Source organism: Rhineura floridana, chromosome 3, assembly GCF_030035675.1.
Source record: "Rhineura floridana isolate rRhiFlo1 chromosome 3, rRhiFlo1.hap2, whole genome shotgun sequence".
In the NCBI taxonomy this organism is placed as follows: domain Eukaryota; kingdom Metazoa; phylum Chordata; class Lepidosauria; order Squamata; family Rhineuridae; genus Rhineura; species Rhineura floridana.
The window spans coordinates 3172451-3187512 of record NC_084482.1 but is presented as its reverse complement, the minus strand read 5'-3'; the positions used below and the strand labels follow the sequence as shown (position 1 = coordinate 3187512).

General features: G+C 44.1%; 1 protein-coding gene across 1 annotated transcript; it reads right to left on the bottom strand.

Moving 5' to 3' along the window:
- Positions 1 to 5813: 5813 nt before the first annotated feature.
- Positions 5814 to 14201, bottom strand: RLN3 (relaxin 3). The gene is made up of 2 exons (XM_061621651.1): positions 14042 to 14201; positions 5814 to 6070 (listed from the first exon to the last, which is right to left on the bottom strand). Exons 1-2 carry the CDS (start codon positions 14199 to 14201, stop codon positions 5814 to 5816), a joined length of 417 nt encoding a protein of 138 aa, XP_061477635.1.
- Between the last annotated feature and the right edge of the window lie 861 nt (positions 14202 to 15062).

Sequence of the window (15062 nt, the reverse complement as noted above, 5' to 3'; positions counted from 1 at the left end):
GCCTTGCTGAAGCAGAGCCAGCATGGCTTCTGCAAGGGAAAGTCCTGTCTCTGTAACCTATTAGAATTCTTTGAGAGTGTCAACAAGCATATAGATAGAGGTGATCCAGTGGACATAGTGTACTTAGACTTTCAAAAAGCATTTGACAAGGTACCTCACCAAAGGCTTCTGAGGAAGCTTAGCAGTCATGGAATAAGAGGAGAGGTCCTCTTGTGAATAAGGAATTGGTTAAGAAGCAGAAAGCAGAGAGTAGGAATCAACGGACAGTTCTCCCAATGGAGGGCTGTAGAAAGTGGAGTCCCTCAAGGATCGGTATTGGGACCTGTACTTTTCAACTTGTTCATTAATGACCTAGAATTAGGAGTGAGCAGTGAAGTGGCCAAGTTTACTGATGACACTAAATTGTTCAGGGTTGTTAAAACAAAAAGGGATTGCGAAGAGCTCCAAAAAGACCTCTCCAAACTGAGTGAATGGGCAGAAAAATGGCAAATGCAATTCAATATAAACAAGTGTAAAATTATGCATATTGGAGCAAAAAATCTTAATTTCACATATACGCTCATGGGGTCTGAACTGGCGGTGACCGACCAAGAGAGAGACCTCAGGATTGTAGTGGACAGCACGAAGAAAATGTCGACCCAGTGTGCGGCAGCTGTGAAAAAGGCAAATTCCATGCTAGCGATAATTAGGAAAGGTATTGAAAATAAAACAGCCGATATCATAATGCCGTTGTATAAATCTATGGTGCGGCCGTATTTGGAATACTGTGTACAGTTCTGGTCGCCTCATCTCAAAAAGGATATTATAGAGTTGGAAAAGGTTCAGAAGAGGGCAACCAGAATGATCAAGGGGATGGAGAGACTCCCTTACGAGGAAAGGTTGCAGCATTTGGGGCTTTTTAGTTTAGAGAAAAGGCGGGTCAGAGGAGACATGATAGAAGTGTATAAAATTATGCATGGCATTGAGAAAGTAGATAGAGAAAAGTTCTTCTCCCTCTCTCATAATACTAGAACTCATGGACATTCAAAGAAGCTGAATGTTGGAAGATTCAGGACAGACAAAAGGAAGTACTTCTTTATTCAGCGCATAGTTAAACTATGGAATTTGCTCCCACAAGATGCAGTAATGGCCACCAGCTTGGACGGCTTTAAAAGAAGATTAGACAAATTCATGGAGGACAGGGCTATCAATGGCTACTAGCTGTGATGGCTGTGCTCTGCCACCCTAGTCAGAGGCAGCATGCTTCTGAAAACCAATTGCTGGAAGCCTCAGGAGGGGAGAGTGTTCTTGCACTCGGGTCCTGCTTGCGGGCTTCCCCCAGGCACCTGGTTGGCCACTGTGAGAACAGGATGCTGGACTAGATGGGCCACTGGCCTGATCCAGCAGGCTCTTCTTATGTTCTTATGTTCTAAGTTGAAAAGTACAGGTCCCAATACCGATCCTTGAGGGACTCCACTTTCTACAGCCCTCCATTGGGAGAACTGTCCGTTTATTCCTACTCTCTGCTTTCTGCTTCTTAACCAATTCCTTATCCACAAGAGGATCTCTCCTCTTATTCCATGACTGCTAAGCTTCCTCAGAAGTCTTTGGTGAGGTACCTTGTCAAATGCTTTTTGAAAGTCTAAGTATACTATGTCCACTGGATCACCTCTATCTATATGCTTGTTGACACTCTCAAAGAATTCCAATAGGTTACTGAGACAGGACTTTCCCTTGCAGAAGCCATGCTGGCTCTGCTTCAGCAAGGCTTGTTCTTCTATGTGCTTAGTTAATCTAGCTTTAATCATACTTTCTACCAGTTTTCCAGGGACAGAAGTTAAGCTAACTGGCCTGTAATTTCCGGGATCCCCTCTGGATCCCTTTTTGAAGATTGGTGTTACATTTGCCACTTTCCAGTCCTCAGGCACGGAGGAGGACCCGAGGGACAAGTTACATATTTTAGTTAGCAGATCACCAATTTCACATTTGAGTTCTTTGAGAACTCTTGGGTGGATGCCATCCGGGCCCGGTGATTTGTCAGTTTTTATATTGATTGGAAAAACAGCCCATGGGAAAAGGATTAAGTACATCACTTGTACTGATTGGATTCACTGCCTCCTTCCACTGAAATGGCCACTTTTAAGTTTACAATAAACCCTTGCTGGAAGAGTGTTCACAGGCCTCCTGTTTTGGTCTTCAGCTGTCATGGCTAATAGTCATTAATATGGCCATCTGAGTTAGTGGCCATCACCACATACTGTGGTACTAAATGAGTTCCATAATGACTGACTCCCCGTCCCATGACTATACTTGGACAATATTACATATGTATTTATGTATGTGTGCCATAGAACCAGTCACAGCTTAATTAGGGTGGACCAAGGACACTGAAGTGATCCACACCATACATTTAAAGTTCATCTAACACACATTTAAAGCACTGACTGACCCAAAGAATCCAGGGAATGGTGGTTTTCCCTTCACAGAGCTACAAATTCCCAGCACCCTTAACAAACTACAGTTCCCATGATTCTTTGGGGGAAGTCATGTGCTTTAAATGTGCATTGGATGAGCTTTAAACTTATGGTGTGGATGCCTGAAGTGGAAAATCTACATGGAAACCGCCATCCCCTCTCCCACTAATAGCATGTTGTTGCTCCATAGCTCCTGTTCATTTTAGTAGGGTTTGTGCAAGGGAAAAGAAATGTAGTGCAGTGGCAGAGTATGTGCTTTGCATGCAGAAGATCCCAAGCTCAATCCCCAGCATCTCCAGGCAGGGCTGGGAAAAGATGCCTGCCTGAAATCCTGGGAAGCCACTGTCAGTCAATACTGTAGAAGGTAATACTGAGCTAGATGGCCTGGCAGTAGTCTCTGATTCGTATAAGGCAGCTTCCTCTGTCCATCTGTGTCCTGATAGATTGTGCCTCGTTATTCAGATCTGTCTTCTTTCTCATTCTTTCACCCAATGCCTGTCATTTGAGTGTCACTTTCCCTTGCCTCTAATGTAATTGGAAAAGTTTGATGGGCCAATGGCTTAGGTGGACCAGCTATTAAAGGGGTTTCTGAAATGTGAATATCAGAGGATGGGGACTAGGCTCATGTTGACTTTTGGAGTACGTTTGGATCTCAGGTGCACTTTTCATTGTGTGATTTGCACATAAGTATGCGTAAGAGGGATGCCCTTAGGACATTGTCACAAGTGTTAACCTGTGCAGAGTCCCCAAATTTCAGCCAGTTACCACTTACCGTTTTCCTTCTGGAAACGAAAAAACACGGGGGTCCAAATATACCCCAGCAAAAAGCCCTGGGGGGGGATTTCTGCCTCAGGTGCACTGTTGAGTAGACCTACAGGGTTGTCCTTCTATGACATTGTCACAAACTGTCACCCATACAATGTCTCCAAATTTTAGCCAGTTACTGCTTACCATTTTCCTTTTGGAAACAAACAATTGCTGGGGTCCAAATATACCTCCAAAATAATGATGTACTTAATACGCATGGGAAAGGGGCCGGTGTCTATGCTGTGGCTCAGAAAAATTCTGCCTGCTCTGATCAAGTGTTTTTTGGTCCAAGGTGTGTTGGTATTGCCAAGCACACTTGTGCTGACAACACAGACAAAAATGTTATTTGGGGAACAAAGTTACCCCATCCTTCCATTGGAAATCTCATTGGTGTACAAATATATCCCAAAGATGGCCAGTGTGACTTTTTTTTTTTTTACTGGGTCTGCATGATTAAATATCAGATTTGTACAGGACTGCCTTCTGGGTGACTGGATGGGGCCTCAGCTGCACACAGACATGTAAGAAACAGCTGGTGTCTCACTTTTTTGCTACAGGGAAGGGTGGGGAGTGGAAAGGTGTTGAAGGTAGGGAGAGGGTGCTTTTGCCTGTGCTGCTAACCCACCATTTGCACCCCATCACTTCCTCACTGCTGCAAGTCAGCCACAGAGCTGCTTTTCTCACCTGCAGAGTTACAGAAGATGCCTGAGAGATAAAGACTCATCTGGATTTCCACAGACAGGAAAAGTAGAGGGCAGGGGAAGGTTAAGTTCCCACATACACATTTTGCTACTCCAAACTACTCCCTACCCAACTCTGCTGCTTCACAACAAGGAAGCAGTTTGGCTTTTATTGCCATTGTATGCATCATAGAGTATTCATTAGTCCCTAAGCGTTCTTCCTCTTTATCTAAGCCAGTTGAAGGAGGAATGCAGATTTCAACATTGTCTACACATGCCGGAACTTGGAACTGAGGGGATGGTTTTATGTACGGATGTAAGCACTGCCTTGAGAGTTTTCGCTGGTCTTCTCAAAACTCTTTGAAATCCACTCAAAATTCTTCAGAGATTTTTCATGAGGAGGACAGTGGTGCAGTTAGGTAATTTTGGACTTAATGGGGCGGGGGAGAGAGCTCTTGGACTGCAGTATGTATTGCAGTTGTGATAAGACACCCTTCCTGTGTGAGGACTCTACTGCTTTTTCTGCTGAGTGGAGCCATTGGCTTTTGCCCCAAAGTCCTACCTTAATGGCATCACCAAGGAGGAACTCTGTGCAATTGAGTTAAAACTTACTTTGGACAAACTTGCTGTTTCTAAATTTCTAATTTTAGGCCTGCTTGTATCATCAGTATTGCTAAAAAAAATCCACCCTGAGGGGCCCTCTTATTCCCTTGCTGCTCCACATCCATTCAGCCATGAACCACACTGGATGACCTTGGCCCAGTCATTGCCTCTCAGCCTAGCCTACCTCACAGGGTTGTTATGGGGATTAAATTAGGAGGGGGACAACTATGTACACCACTTTGAGCTCCTTGGAGGAAAAGTGGAATATAAATGCAATAATTAAATACATAAATCAACACAGTTCATCTCTGTTTCGTTTTGGCTTTTTATTTCTGCTTTGACATAATATTAAGTCTCAAAGAGGACAGGCACTGCCCTTCTCCAAGAGGAAGGAACTGATGAACAGAGGAGCAGATAAAAGACTATTGCTTGTGATGCCATCCTGCTCAAATCAAAACTCAGCTATACATTCATAAGAAAAATGTGGGATGCACATGAGTGCAAGTACGCACGCATGCACGCACATACACACCCATACACTGTCAAGAGACCAGTGCATCATGCTTTCCTTATGAGCACCATCTGGGAGAGCTCCTTGGTCCCCTGTGACAGCAGGTACACATGGTATCCCACTGATGTAATGGATCCAGGAAAACAAACTTTAGGTTTTTCAACAGCAGCTATAGGAGGGAAGCATGATATGGTTGATAATGGTAGAGTAGGAGGCTGAGAGATGAGACCCCCTTTACCCATCTACTCCAGCTTGTCAGTTAGAATAGGGGCTTGCGTAGGGAGCCACTCACAGGAGTGCCACATGGCACTTCATAAGTGAAGGTTACTGTTAGTATGAATGAGTTCCACTGAATGCTGGAGACTAGGGGTAGAGACTCACTGTTCTGCCAGTTCCAGTGTGCGACTCCATCTCTTCTAAAAACTGGGGCACACAGATGCTAGTCAAACCCTGCCCCTTTTTACTGTAAAACCTGGTGGGAGCAGTTTGAGTGCATTTTTTAAAAGAAATTGCTTCATAGAGATTTGGCAACTGATCAGCAGATCAACCCATTCCCCCTCCAGATGTGGCCAATGGAAATGCTTTGGTATTGGCGACTAGTGTGCTCACAACCTAGAATTTTGGGGAATCTATTTCTAGCTTGCTGAAAAGGGTGGAGCTTTAAGGGCCAGCTATGTGTACATTTTAGTGCCTGATGGTCTAAGCCTCAAATACTTGAATGTTCTTCCTTTTTTGTCCAACACACACACACAGCGCCACTTAACACAGGGAGCTGATTTCACTCTTACTACATCCCCACTTACAGCAGGCATTGCCCAGGCCTGCTATAACATCTCGGGCTCCACGTTCAAAGCCCCAGGTTTCTTCTGAGGGACTGTGGCCCTGCTGGCTACGCCAGCTGCCATAATAGTCAGCCAGATCCTTTGGTGGGGCATAGATTGGGTCCCATTCGTTGGATGAGGAAGTTGCGGCAAAAGCTTCTGCAGAATCTCCTCCAGGGAGGGCACCAACATTTCCTGTAATGAGAAGCCAACATGGAACATTGGAAGGAGGAGGATGTGTCTCAGCAAACTGACAACATAGTAGAGAGATCAGGATTCAAAATCATGCCATCCCAGTCGGGTATTTTCAGGGGGTGGTCCTAGGGGCCTGGATCTCCTGCCGTTTTCACCCCGTCTCTTTAGACTTTTTTTTTTTTTGGTAACTTTGTTCACAGAGCAACTTTCCCTCTGGAAGTCAGTCTAAATTTTCATCTACATGAACTTGTTCCCCGAATGTTTCTGGGACCTAGCAATGTCCCTAATCCCAATGTTAACCCAAGTTGTTATACGAGACTGCGGGATTGTGAACAGTAGAAATGAAGCAAAACATTGATCAAGTTCTAAGTATGGCAAATTTTTAAATTTTGCAATTCAGCATTCAAATTTAAGAATAAACCAGCAACAACAAAGGAGCCAAGGGAAGGAAGCACAAAAATGTGGCCAACAAATAAATTGGCCATCACAACTAGAATTTGTGGGTTTTCCCCCCTATTCAAGTTAATGCTTTCTAGATGGCTGAATGAATGAAAGAAATTAGTAAAATCTTTATGCTTAACAAGTCAGCCATCAGATATTATGAAACATATGCTATTAAAAGTTATTGAATGTAAAATGCTGGTGCCAATATTTACATGTATCCGTATCATCAATATCAACTTTCACAGAATATAATTTTGAGGAGAATGGGGGTGCATATTCAGTGCAAAGCTGGGATTTATTTAATTAGAAGGTCATCTGTAGCATCTGTACTGAAAACAACTGGAAATAAATCAAGTTTAAGAGGGGTACAAGTATACAAATCTCTGACAGTGGGTATCAAAAATTTACTGCATATTAAGTATCAAAATGTATAGTCTATATAGAACTGCCTAAAACTATGAAACCTGAAGTTTCATAGTTGTAGTCTGCGAGCCTGTATTAACTTACCTAGGAGTAAGGTCCACTGAACCCTGTTGGACCTGCTTCTGAGTAGGCACCATATTACGGTGGTTCCACTCCTTTCTCTCTGATAGGTACCAACAGGTGGCATTGGGGGAGGAGGTTTCAGACCCTTGGCCTCTCAATTGTGGTGTGCCACAGGGCTCTATCCTCTCTCCCATGCTATTCAACATCTATATGAAGCCGCTGGGGGCTATCATCAGGAGATTTGGGCTGCAGTGTCACCAATATGCGGATGACACTCAGCTCTATCTCTCGTTTAAATCTTCACCAGAGTTGGCTGTGGAGACCTTGTCCAAGTGCCTGGAGTCCGTGAGTGGATGGATGGGAAGGAATAGGCTGAAACTGAACCACGACAAGACCAAGGTACTGCTCGTGGGGGACAAGAGAAGGTTGGGAACCGTTGACCTGAAGTTCAATGGGGTGAGTTTACCCTTAAAGGACCAGGTCCGCAGCCTCGGGGTTGTACTTGATTCCAAGCTGTCCATGGAGGCTCAGATTTCGGCTGTGAGCCGGGCAGCTTGGTACCAACTACACCTTATACTTAGGCTGCAACCCTACCTTCCTGCTCATCAGCTCCCACTGGTAGTACATGCCCTGGTCACCTCTCGATTGGATTACTGTAATGCGCTCTATGTGGGGTTACCCTTGAAAACGGTCCAGAAACTACAACTTATTCAAAATGCGGCGGCTCGATTACTCACAAACAGTCGTCGCCGGGACCACATCACGCCAGTGTTGTTCGATCTGCACTGGCTTCCAGTTGTTTTCCGGGCCCAATTCAAGGTGTTGGTATTAACCTTTAAATCCCTATACGGTTTCGGCCCAGTTTATCTAAAGGAGCGCCTACAACGCCACCAATCATGCCGCCTGACAAGATCGGCCACACAAGGCCTTCTCTCAGTCCCACCAACCAAAGCAGCTAGGTTGGCGGGCACTAGAGGGAGGGCCTTTTCAGTGGCGGCCCCCACCCTCTGGAACTCCCACAAGATCTTCGGCACATCTCTTCCCTGAATATGTTCCGCAAGGCCTTAAAGACCTGGCTTTTTCAGCAGGCTTTTGGGACTTCTGGGGAGGCTTAATATTAACATAAGAACATAAGAAGAGCCTGCTGGATCAGGCCAGTGGCCCATCTAGTCCAGCATCCTGTTCTCACAGTGGCCAACCAGGTGCCTGGGGGAAGCCCGCAAGCAGGACCCGAGTGCAAGAACACTCTCCCCTCCTGAGGCTTCCGGCAACTGGTTTTCAGAAGCATGCTGCCTCTGACTAGGGTGGCAGAGCACAGCCATCATGGCTAGTAGCCATTGATAGCCCTGTCCTCCATGAATTTGTCTAATCTTCTTTTAAAGCCGTCCAAGCTGGTGGCCATTACTGCATCTTGTGGGAGCAAATTCCATAGTTTAACTATGCGCTGAGTAAAGAAGTACTTCCTTTTGTCTGTCCTGAATCTTCCAACATTCAGCTTCTTTGAATGTCCACGAGTTCTAGTATTATGAGAGAGGGAGAAGAACTTTTCTCTATCCACTTTCTCAATGCCATGCATAATTTTATACACTTCTATCATGTCTCCTCTGACCCGCCTTTTCTCTAAACTAAAAAGCCCCAAATGCTGCGACCTTTCCTCGTAAGGGAGTCGCTCCATCCCCTTGATCATTCTGGTTGCCCTCTTCTGAACCTTTTCCAACTCTATAATATCCTTTTTGAGATGAGGCGACCAGAACTGTACACAGTATTCCAAATGCGGCCGCACCATAGATTTATACAACGGCATTATTCTCCTGTTTTAAATGCCTCCTATTAAGTATGTTATGTATTATATTATTTCATTGTATTTTTGTTTTCTATTTTGCCATATTTATTGTATGTACGTCGCCTAGAGTGGCCATCGGCCAGATAGGCGACACATAAATTAAATTTATTATTATTATTAGACATGTATAGGACTGTGCTGTTAGACTCCTCCTTAGGGTCTCCAGGAAACTTGCAAACATGTGAGGGTTGGGTGGTTGGTTGGTTTTTGAGAATTTAAAAACAATAGTTTATTTTAGTATTCTATACTACTGCTAAACCTAGTACTCTGGACCTGGCTGTACTCGCTCATTCCATCATTAGCCCTGATGCAATGTCTGGTGGAAATAGGGTTGCCAGGTCAGAAGCATCCAATCCCTGAGATTTCAGGGGTTGGGCCCTAGTGATGTCATTAAGCATGATATGTTAAGCATCAACCACAGTTGCTTGGAGCATATCATTCAAACAAAAGAAATTCTCTGATTAGAAATTAAGATAGAAATCTTAGCTAAATGAGGGTGTTCCCAAGTCCAGCTGAAGTGACGGGATCATTCCTTCTCACCTGTTTAGGGAGCCTGGGTAGGGAAGATTTAATCTAGCCTACTTGCGACTGACAAGAAGGGTTTAAGTGCCCTCAGGCCAGGCCAGTCACCGGAAAGCCATTGTACTTGCTAATGGACTAAGCCCCATGGAACTCAATAGGACTTACTTCTGAGTAGATATGGTTTGGATTGTGCTGTTGGTAAGGCTTGACTAGGAATCCTCAGAAAAGATATCTGTATCAAAGCAGGGTTGGCAACCCCCTGCTTGCCTTTTAACGTGGCTGCTCCAAACCTCTTTACAGACTTGACCCTTCACTGCAGAGAGTTGTTTGGGAAATGAGTCAGAGTTAAGATTCTCTACCCTTTGCTGCCTATCCTATGGGCTGCTATAAACTCACTTGGACAGCCAACACAATTCCAGTGAGTAATAACCGACATAAAACACACATGGTTTGGTCTACCTTCACAGGCAGTAGCTTGGGAACGTCAGCAAATGAAACAACACTTCCCAATATGTGAATTCTCTATTACCACTATTGGGCAAGAAACAAACCATCATGCCAACAACAAAGTGCATTGTCAGTGGGTTTAAGGGGGTTGAGCTGAGCACATGGAATCACTGTTATTGCTTTTATGGGTGTGATGGAGTGAGGTCAGAGGTAAATTAAATGCAAATAGAAAAGAAAAACAAAAGACAGTGATGATTCCCTAAATGTAATACCATACCAATTGCAACAAGATTCCTATGAGTAAGGCAGAAAACTCAGCATCCCGCAACAAGTCAGGGTTCCTAACCAAAACCAAAACTAAAAAAATTCTGGCAGCCAGTCAGCCAAGGTCACAGAAATCTCCATGCAGCACAACCTGACCCAAGGGCTGAAGTAAGTGCAGGATGCTGTGGCATGATTGCTGACAAGAGTGAGACCCTATCAGCACATAATATCTCTGCTCTGAAATTTGCACTGGTTTGGTTTGCTACCAGGTCAAGTTCAAGCTGTGCTTTCCATGTTATGGGTGCCACATAGTACTTGTTCTGCTCTTGTAAGAAATCAGTCCTTTAATGTGGCAGCGTCTACACTTTGGAACTTCCTACCTATTGACATTAGGCAGGTGCCTTCATTGTATTCTTTTGAACACTGGCTAAAAACATTTTTTGTTAAGGCAAGCCTACCCAGGCATGTAAGAGCCAGTGTGGCTTAGTGGTTAGAGCAGCCTTTCCCAACCAGTGTGCCTCCAGATGTTGTTGGACCACAACTCCCATCAGCCTCAGCCAGCATTGCCAATGGTCAGGAAAGATGGGAATTGTGGTCCAACAACATCTGGAGGCACACTGGTTGGGAAAGGCTGGGTTAGAGTGTTGGACTACGACCTGGGAGACCAGGGTTCGAATCCCCACATAGCCATGAAGCTCACTGGGTGACCTTGGGCCAGTCACTGCCTCAGCTTCAGAGGATGGCAATGGTAAACCACCACTGAATACCGCTTAACATGAAAACCCTATTCACAGGGTCGCCATAAGTTGGAATCGACTTGAAGGCAGTCCATTTCCATTTTCACCCAGGCATGTAGAAGCTATTATGCTTTTTATCTGTTTTTAACTCATTGTTGGTTTTATTATTTTGAATGTTTTTAAACACCTGTTTTAAACTGTTTTTCCCAATAATTTCATTGTTTTAATTCCTTCTGTAAACCACTTTGAGGTTTTTTACAATAAAGTGGTATATAAATGTTGTAAGTAAAATACATACATTTCGGAGTCACTGTGGCCATTGGGTGTCATTCCTCTTTTAGAAACAAAGCAATCTGCCTTATATCTACTCAGGCCATTTGGTACCATGTAGCTCAGTACTGATGACATGGACTAGCATGGGCTCTCTAGGATTCCAGGGAATAGTCTCTTCCAGAGATCTGATTTTGGACCTTTGCTTGCAAAGCATGCGCCCTACCACTGAGCTGCAGCCCTTCCTCTATTTAAAAATTATATTTTAAAATGGGTCTTTTCAATTCACTAATGAATACACAACACACCTAGGGCAGATCCATGCCATGCATTTAAAGCACATTTAACAAACATTTGAAGCACATGAATCCCACCACAGAATCCTGGGAACTGTAGTTTGTTAAGGGTGGTGGGAACTATAACTGTGAGGGGGAAACTACACTTCCCAGGATTCTTTGGGGGAAGTCATGAGCTTTCAATGTGAACTGGAAGTGCTTTAAATGTATTATGTAGATCTGAATTACTTCATTATCTTTGCCTGCATATAAATCATTTTAAAATGGAATTCGGCCACAACGTTTACTGGGTGACCATGGGCTACTCATTCATATCTCAGCCTAATCTGCCCCTCAGGGTGAAAACAATGGAGGGGAACATGATCGCCCCAAGCAAGAAGGGCACACTTAAAATGTAGAGGAAATAATAATGTACAACCATAGTGTGAAATCAGATCATATTGAGACAGTATGAAGAAATATTTATATAAGCATGCATGTCAAAGATGTTTATTATTTACACAACCGGTAAAGATATTTATAGTGCAATCCTATGCATGTTTACTCATAAGGAGTCCCAATGTATTCAGTGTATTCAAACAGGGAAGCATGAATAGGACTCCAACCTCAAATGATAAGGAACTTCACTCACCCAACCCAAAATTCTGAATCATGCCACTTTAAGCTGTTTTGCAACTGTTTTATACTTGTTTTATGGTCATTGGATTTTAAATGGATTTATTGCTTCTTGTAAGCTGTCTTGGTTTCCAACCGTACCTCACAGGGTTGTTGGAAAGATTCCATATACACACACACTGGAGATATAAAAATACATACACCCTGTATAATAGTTTATCAAAACCATTTGGTTATTGCAGAACATTTTTTTAATCAGTATTAGTTTCCTACCAAATAAAAGCATTGACCTTTGGATGAAGGGCAGGTAATAAATAAATTCTAATAATAATAATAATAATTCTAAGTAAGCCCTGCCTTAATGCTTTTAAAAAAAAAACGATTGGAGGGGGAGAGAAAGATTTACTACACAATCCTTTGCTATGTTCACTCAAAAGTTCTATTGATTTACAGCACAATCCTAACCATTTCTACTCAAAAGTAAGCCCTACTGGGTACTACTAATGGACCTTCTCCTAATGGAGTTTACTCCCAGGTATGTGGGATTAGCATTGCAGCTTTACTCCCAGAGAAGTGGGTAATGGATTAAACTTTCATATTGGGAAGGTTTTCAAAACAGGCGATGAATAAGTCAAATAAATGCCCTCTTCAACAGCCCAGTAAAATTTAAACTTGTTTAACTCCTTATAGTTAGAAAAGTATAACATAATATACACTCACTCAACTTCTGATGTGCAGACAAACAGGAAAAGGAATCTGTTTGCAGTGGGTTCTAGCTCTTGCCTGGAGGTCAGCAAATCTCTTGTCAATCAGAACCCTGATTTCACTTATTGGCTAAAAACCTGAAAGGATGGGGATTAGAGCAGCCAGCTTCTAACAAGTTGCGGGGGGGGGCTGACGTTTTAGTGTATATCTCTTGAACCAAACCACCTAGACACTTTTTTTTCCCATGAAAGCTAAGTGTCCGGAGATTAAGTGACACACTCAGAGACCCGGAGAGCCCCCCAAAACTGGAGTCTCCAGGTGAAAACTGGAGACCTGGCAACCCTAGGTGGAAATGAACCTGGGACAAGTCTCTTGTCCTAGTGGACAAGGCCAACTAAACAATAATTCATTTCTTGGCTACAGTTCAGCCTTTCCTCACTTGTAAGCAGCTTTTCTCTGAATGTTAAGGTAGAGAGGGATGATCATCCCTCAACTCTGAACCACACTCATATTACCCAATTCATCTGACTCTTCCCCTTCAAAATATGGGGAGCATAACTGTGCAAATCAAGCATGGGGCTCTGTGTGGAGCCCTCATATTCCAGTAGGTGTCAGTGTGGTGGGGTGTGTGTCTGTGGTATGCTTGCATCTCCATTACAGGACAGAAGCTACCCTCTAAGTCAGCCTTTCCCAACCGGTGTGCCTCCAGATGTTGTTGGACCACAACTCGCATCAGCCTCAGCCATTGGAAATGGTGGCTGAGGCTGATGGGAGTTGTGGTCCAACAACATCTGGAGGCACACTGGTTGGGAAAGGCTGCTCTAAGTGTATGAACTGGGCCTTGAGAATCTCAGCTCCTGACTTCCTCTGCCACAGCAGTGGGGAATCTGTGAAACTCCAGATGTTGTTGTTAGACTCCAACTCCCATCAGTTTGAGCCAGCATGACCAGTGGTTGGTGATGATGGAAGTTGTAGTTCAACAACATCAGGAGGGCGAGGGCCACAGCTTCCCCACCCCTGCTCTATCTTAATAGCTTGACTCAGGATTGGCCAAGACAGTTTTTTGTCTAAGTCAGAGCAGCAAATGGTGCATCCCACTGAAGACAAGCTGCATAGTACCCAAGACCAGCTGAGTTACTTTTGCACTCAAGGCAGAAAATCCTACAAATGCCTTTCCCCGCTCTCTGGAAGTAAAACTATAATAATAAAATTAAATAATTAACAATTTGCTGACCTTTCCAGACTTCCCAAAAATCACTCTGCCCAATGGTAGGGCTGGCCCTGGCTAGACTAGTCCCTGCATCTCCTTCCCTTGATAGTCCCCAGCTCCCCAAGCACTCACCTGCCCGTCTCCAGCGAGATCCTCCACAAGTGAAGATGACTGCGCGGATGAACTCCCTGCCACACAGTTTCACACCGTAGGGAGGTGTCCTGGCCTCACTTGACAGCTTCATCTCAGACAGCAGCACCCCGAGTGCCAGAGCCAGGAGGATCCTGGGCATGGCTAGCCACAGATGCGATGGTAAAAAGACACTGGAGGTAGCAGTGCAATTCGTATCTGCCTGCCTTTTCTCGGTGTGCCTTGCTCCTTTTTATACCATCCTGCAATGGTTTCTGCACTATCTAAGCAATTATCATTAGGGAGGGCATAGAGACCTTTCTTGGACAGGGTTTTGTTTGGGGGGGAAGGGAGTCTGTCATCAACAATGCTAGCTACTCAGAGATAACCTTTTATTTGTTATCAGCATGGTGAGTACAGACTGTGTTCAGTGCTTCTCTCTTCAGAAAACCAGGGCACACAACACTAGTCAAACCCCGCCCCTTTTTATTGTGAAATCTTATGGTGCCACTTGAATGAGCTTTTTAAAAAGTTTTGCTTCAAAGACAGTTTACTGCTGATCGGCAGATAAACCCATTTCTCCCCCCCACCCCAGGCGTGGCTAATGGAAACTCTTTGATCCGGAGACTAGTGTGTTTACAGCCATTTGTGCAAGCAAATCAGGATGAATGCTCAGTAAACAGGTTGTCTCGAGGAGCCCACAATCAATGTTGAGCATTAATACATTACAGTGTTTTTTAGACGAACATATCTGTTTCTCCCCTCATTGGCTGGTGCTCCAGAGTCCTTTTTGCCATCTCAGAGAAAACGCTGAAGTGCACTCTCGGTCAGCACAGGGACCAATACTGTCCTGCAGTACATGTTTCCCCTTCACCAATGCTGGATGAGATGCCAAATGTGAAAGATGTACCTATTGGGTTATAGGGAAAACTATATTTTGAAATTCAGAAAAACTTGAGCAGTGCATACTGCAGAAACCACTGAAGTGCTTCTAGTCTCAAGAGTACCTGTTCTATGTAGTGCC

Coding starts and splice junctions, on each gene's coding strand:
- RLN3 (XM_061621651.1), bottom strand. CDS start 14,201: ATGCCCAGGATCCTCCTGGCTCTGGCACTCGGGGTGCTGCTGTCTGAG. Junction 6,071..14,041: donor ATCTCGCTGGAGACGGGCAG/GTGAGTGCTTGG, acceptor TTCTCATTACAG/GAAATGTTGGTGCCCTCCCT.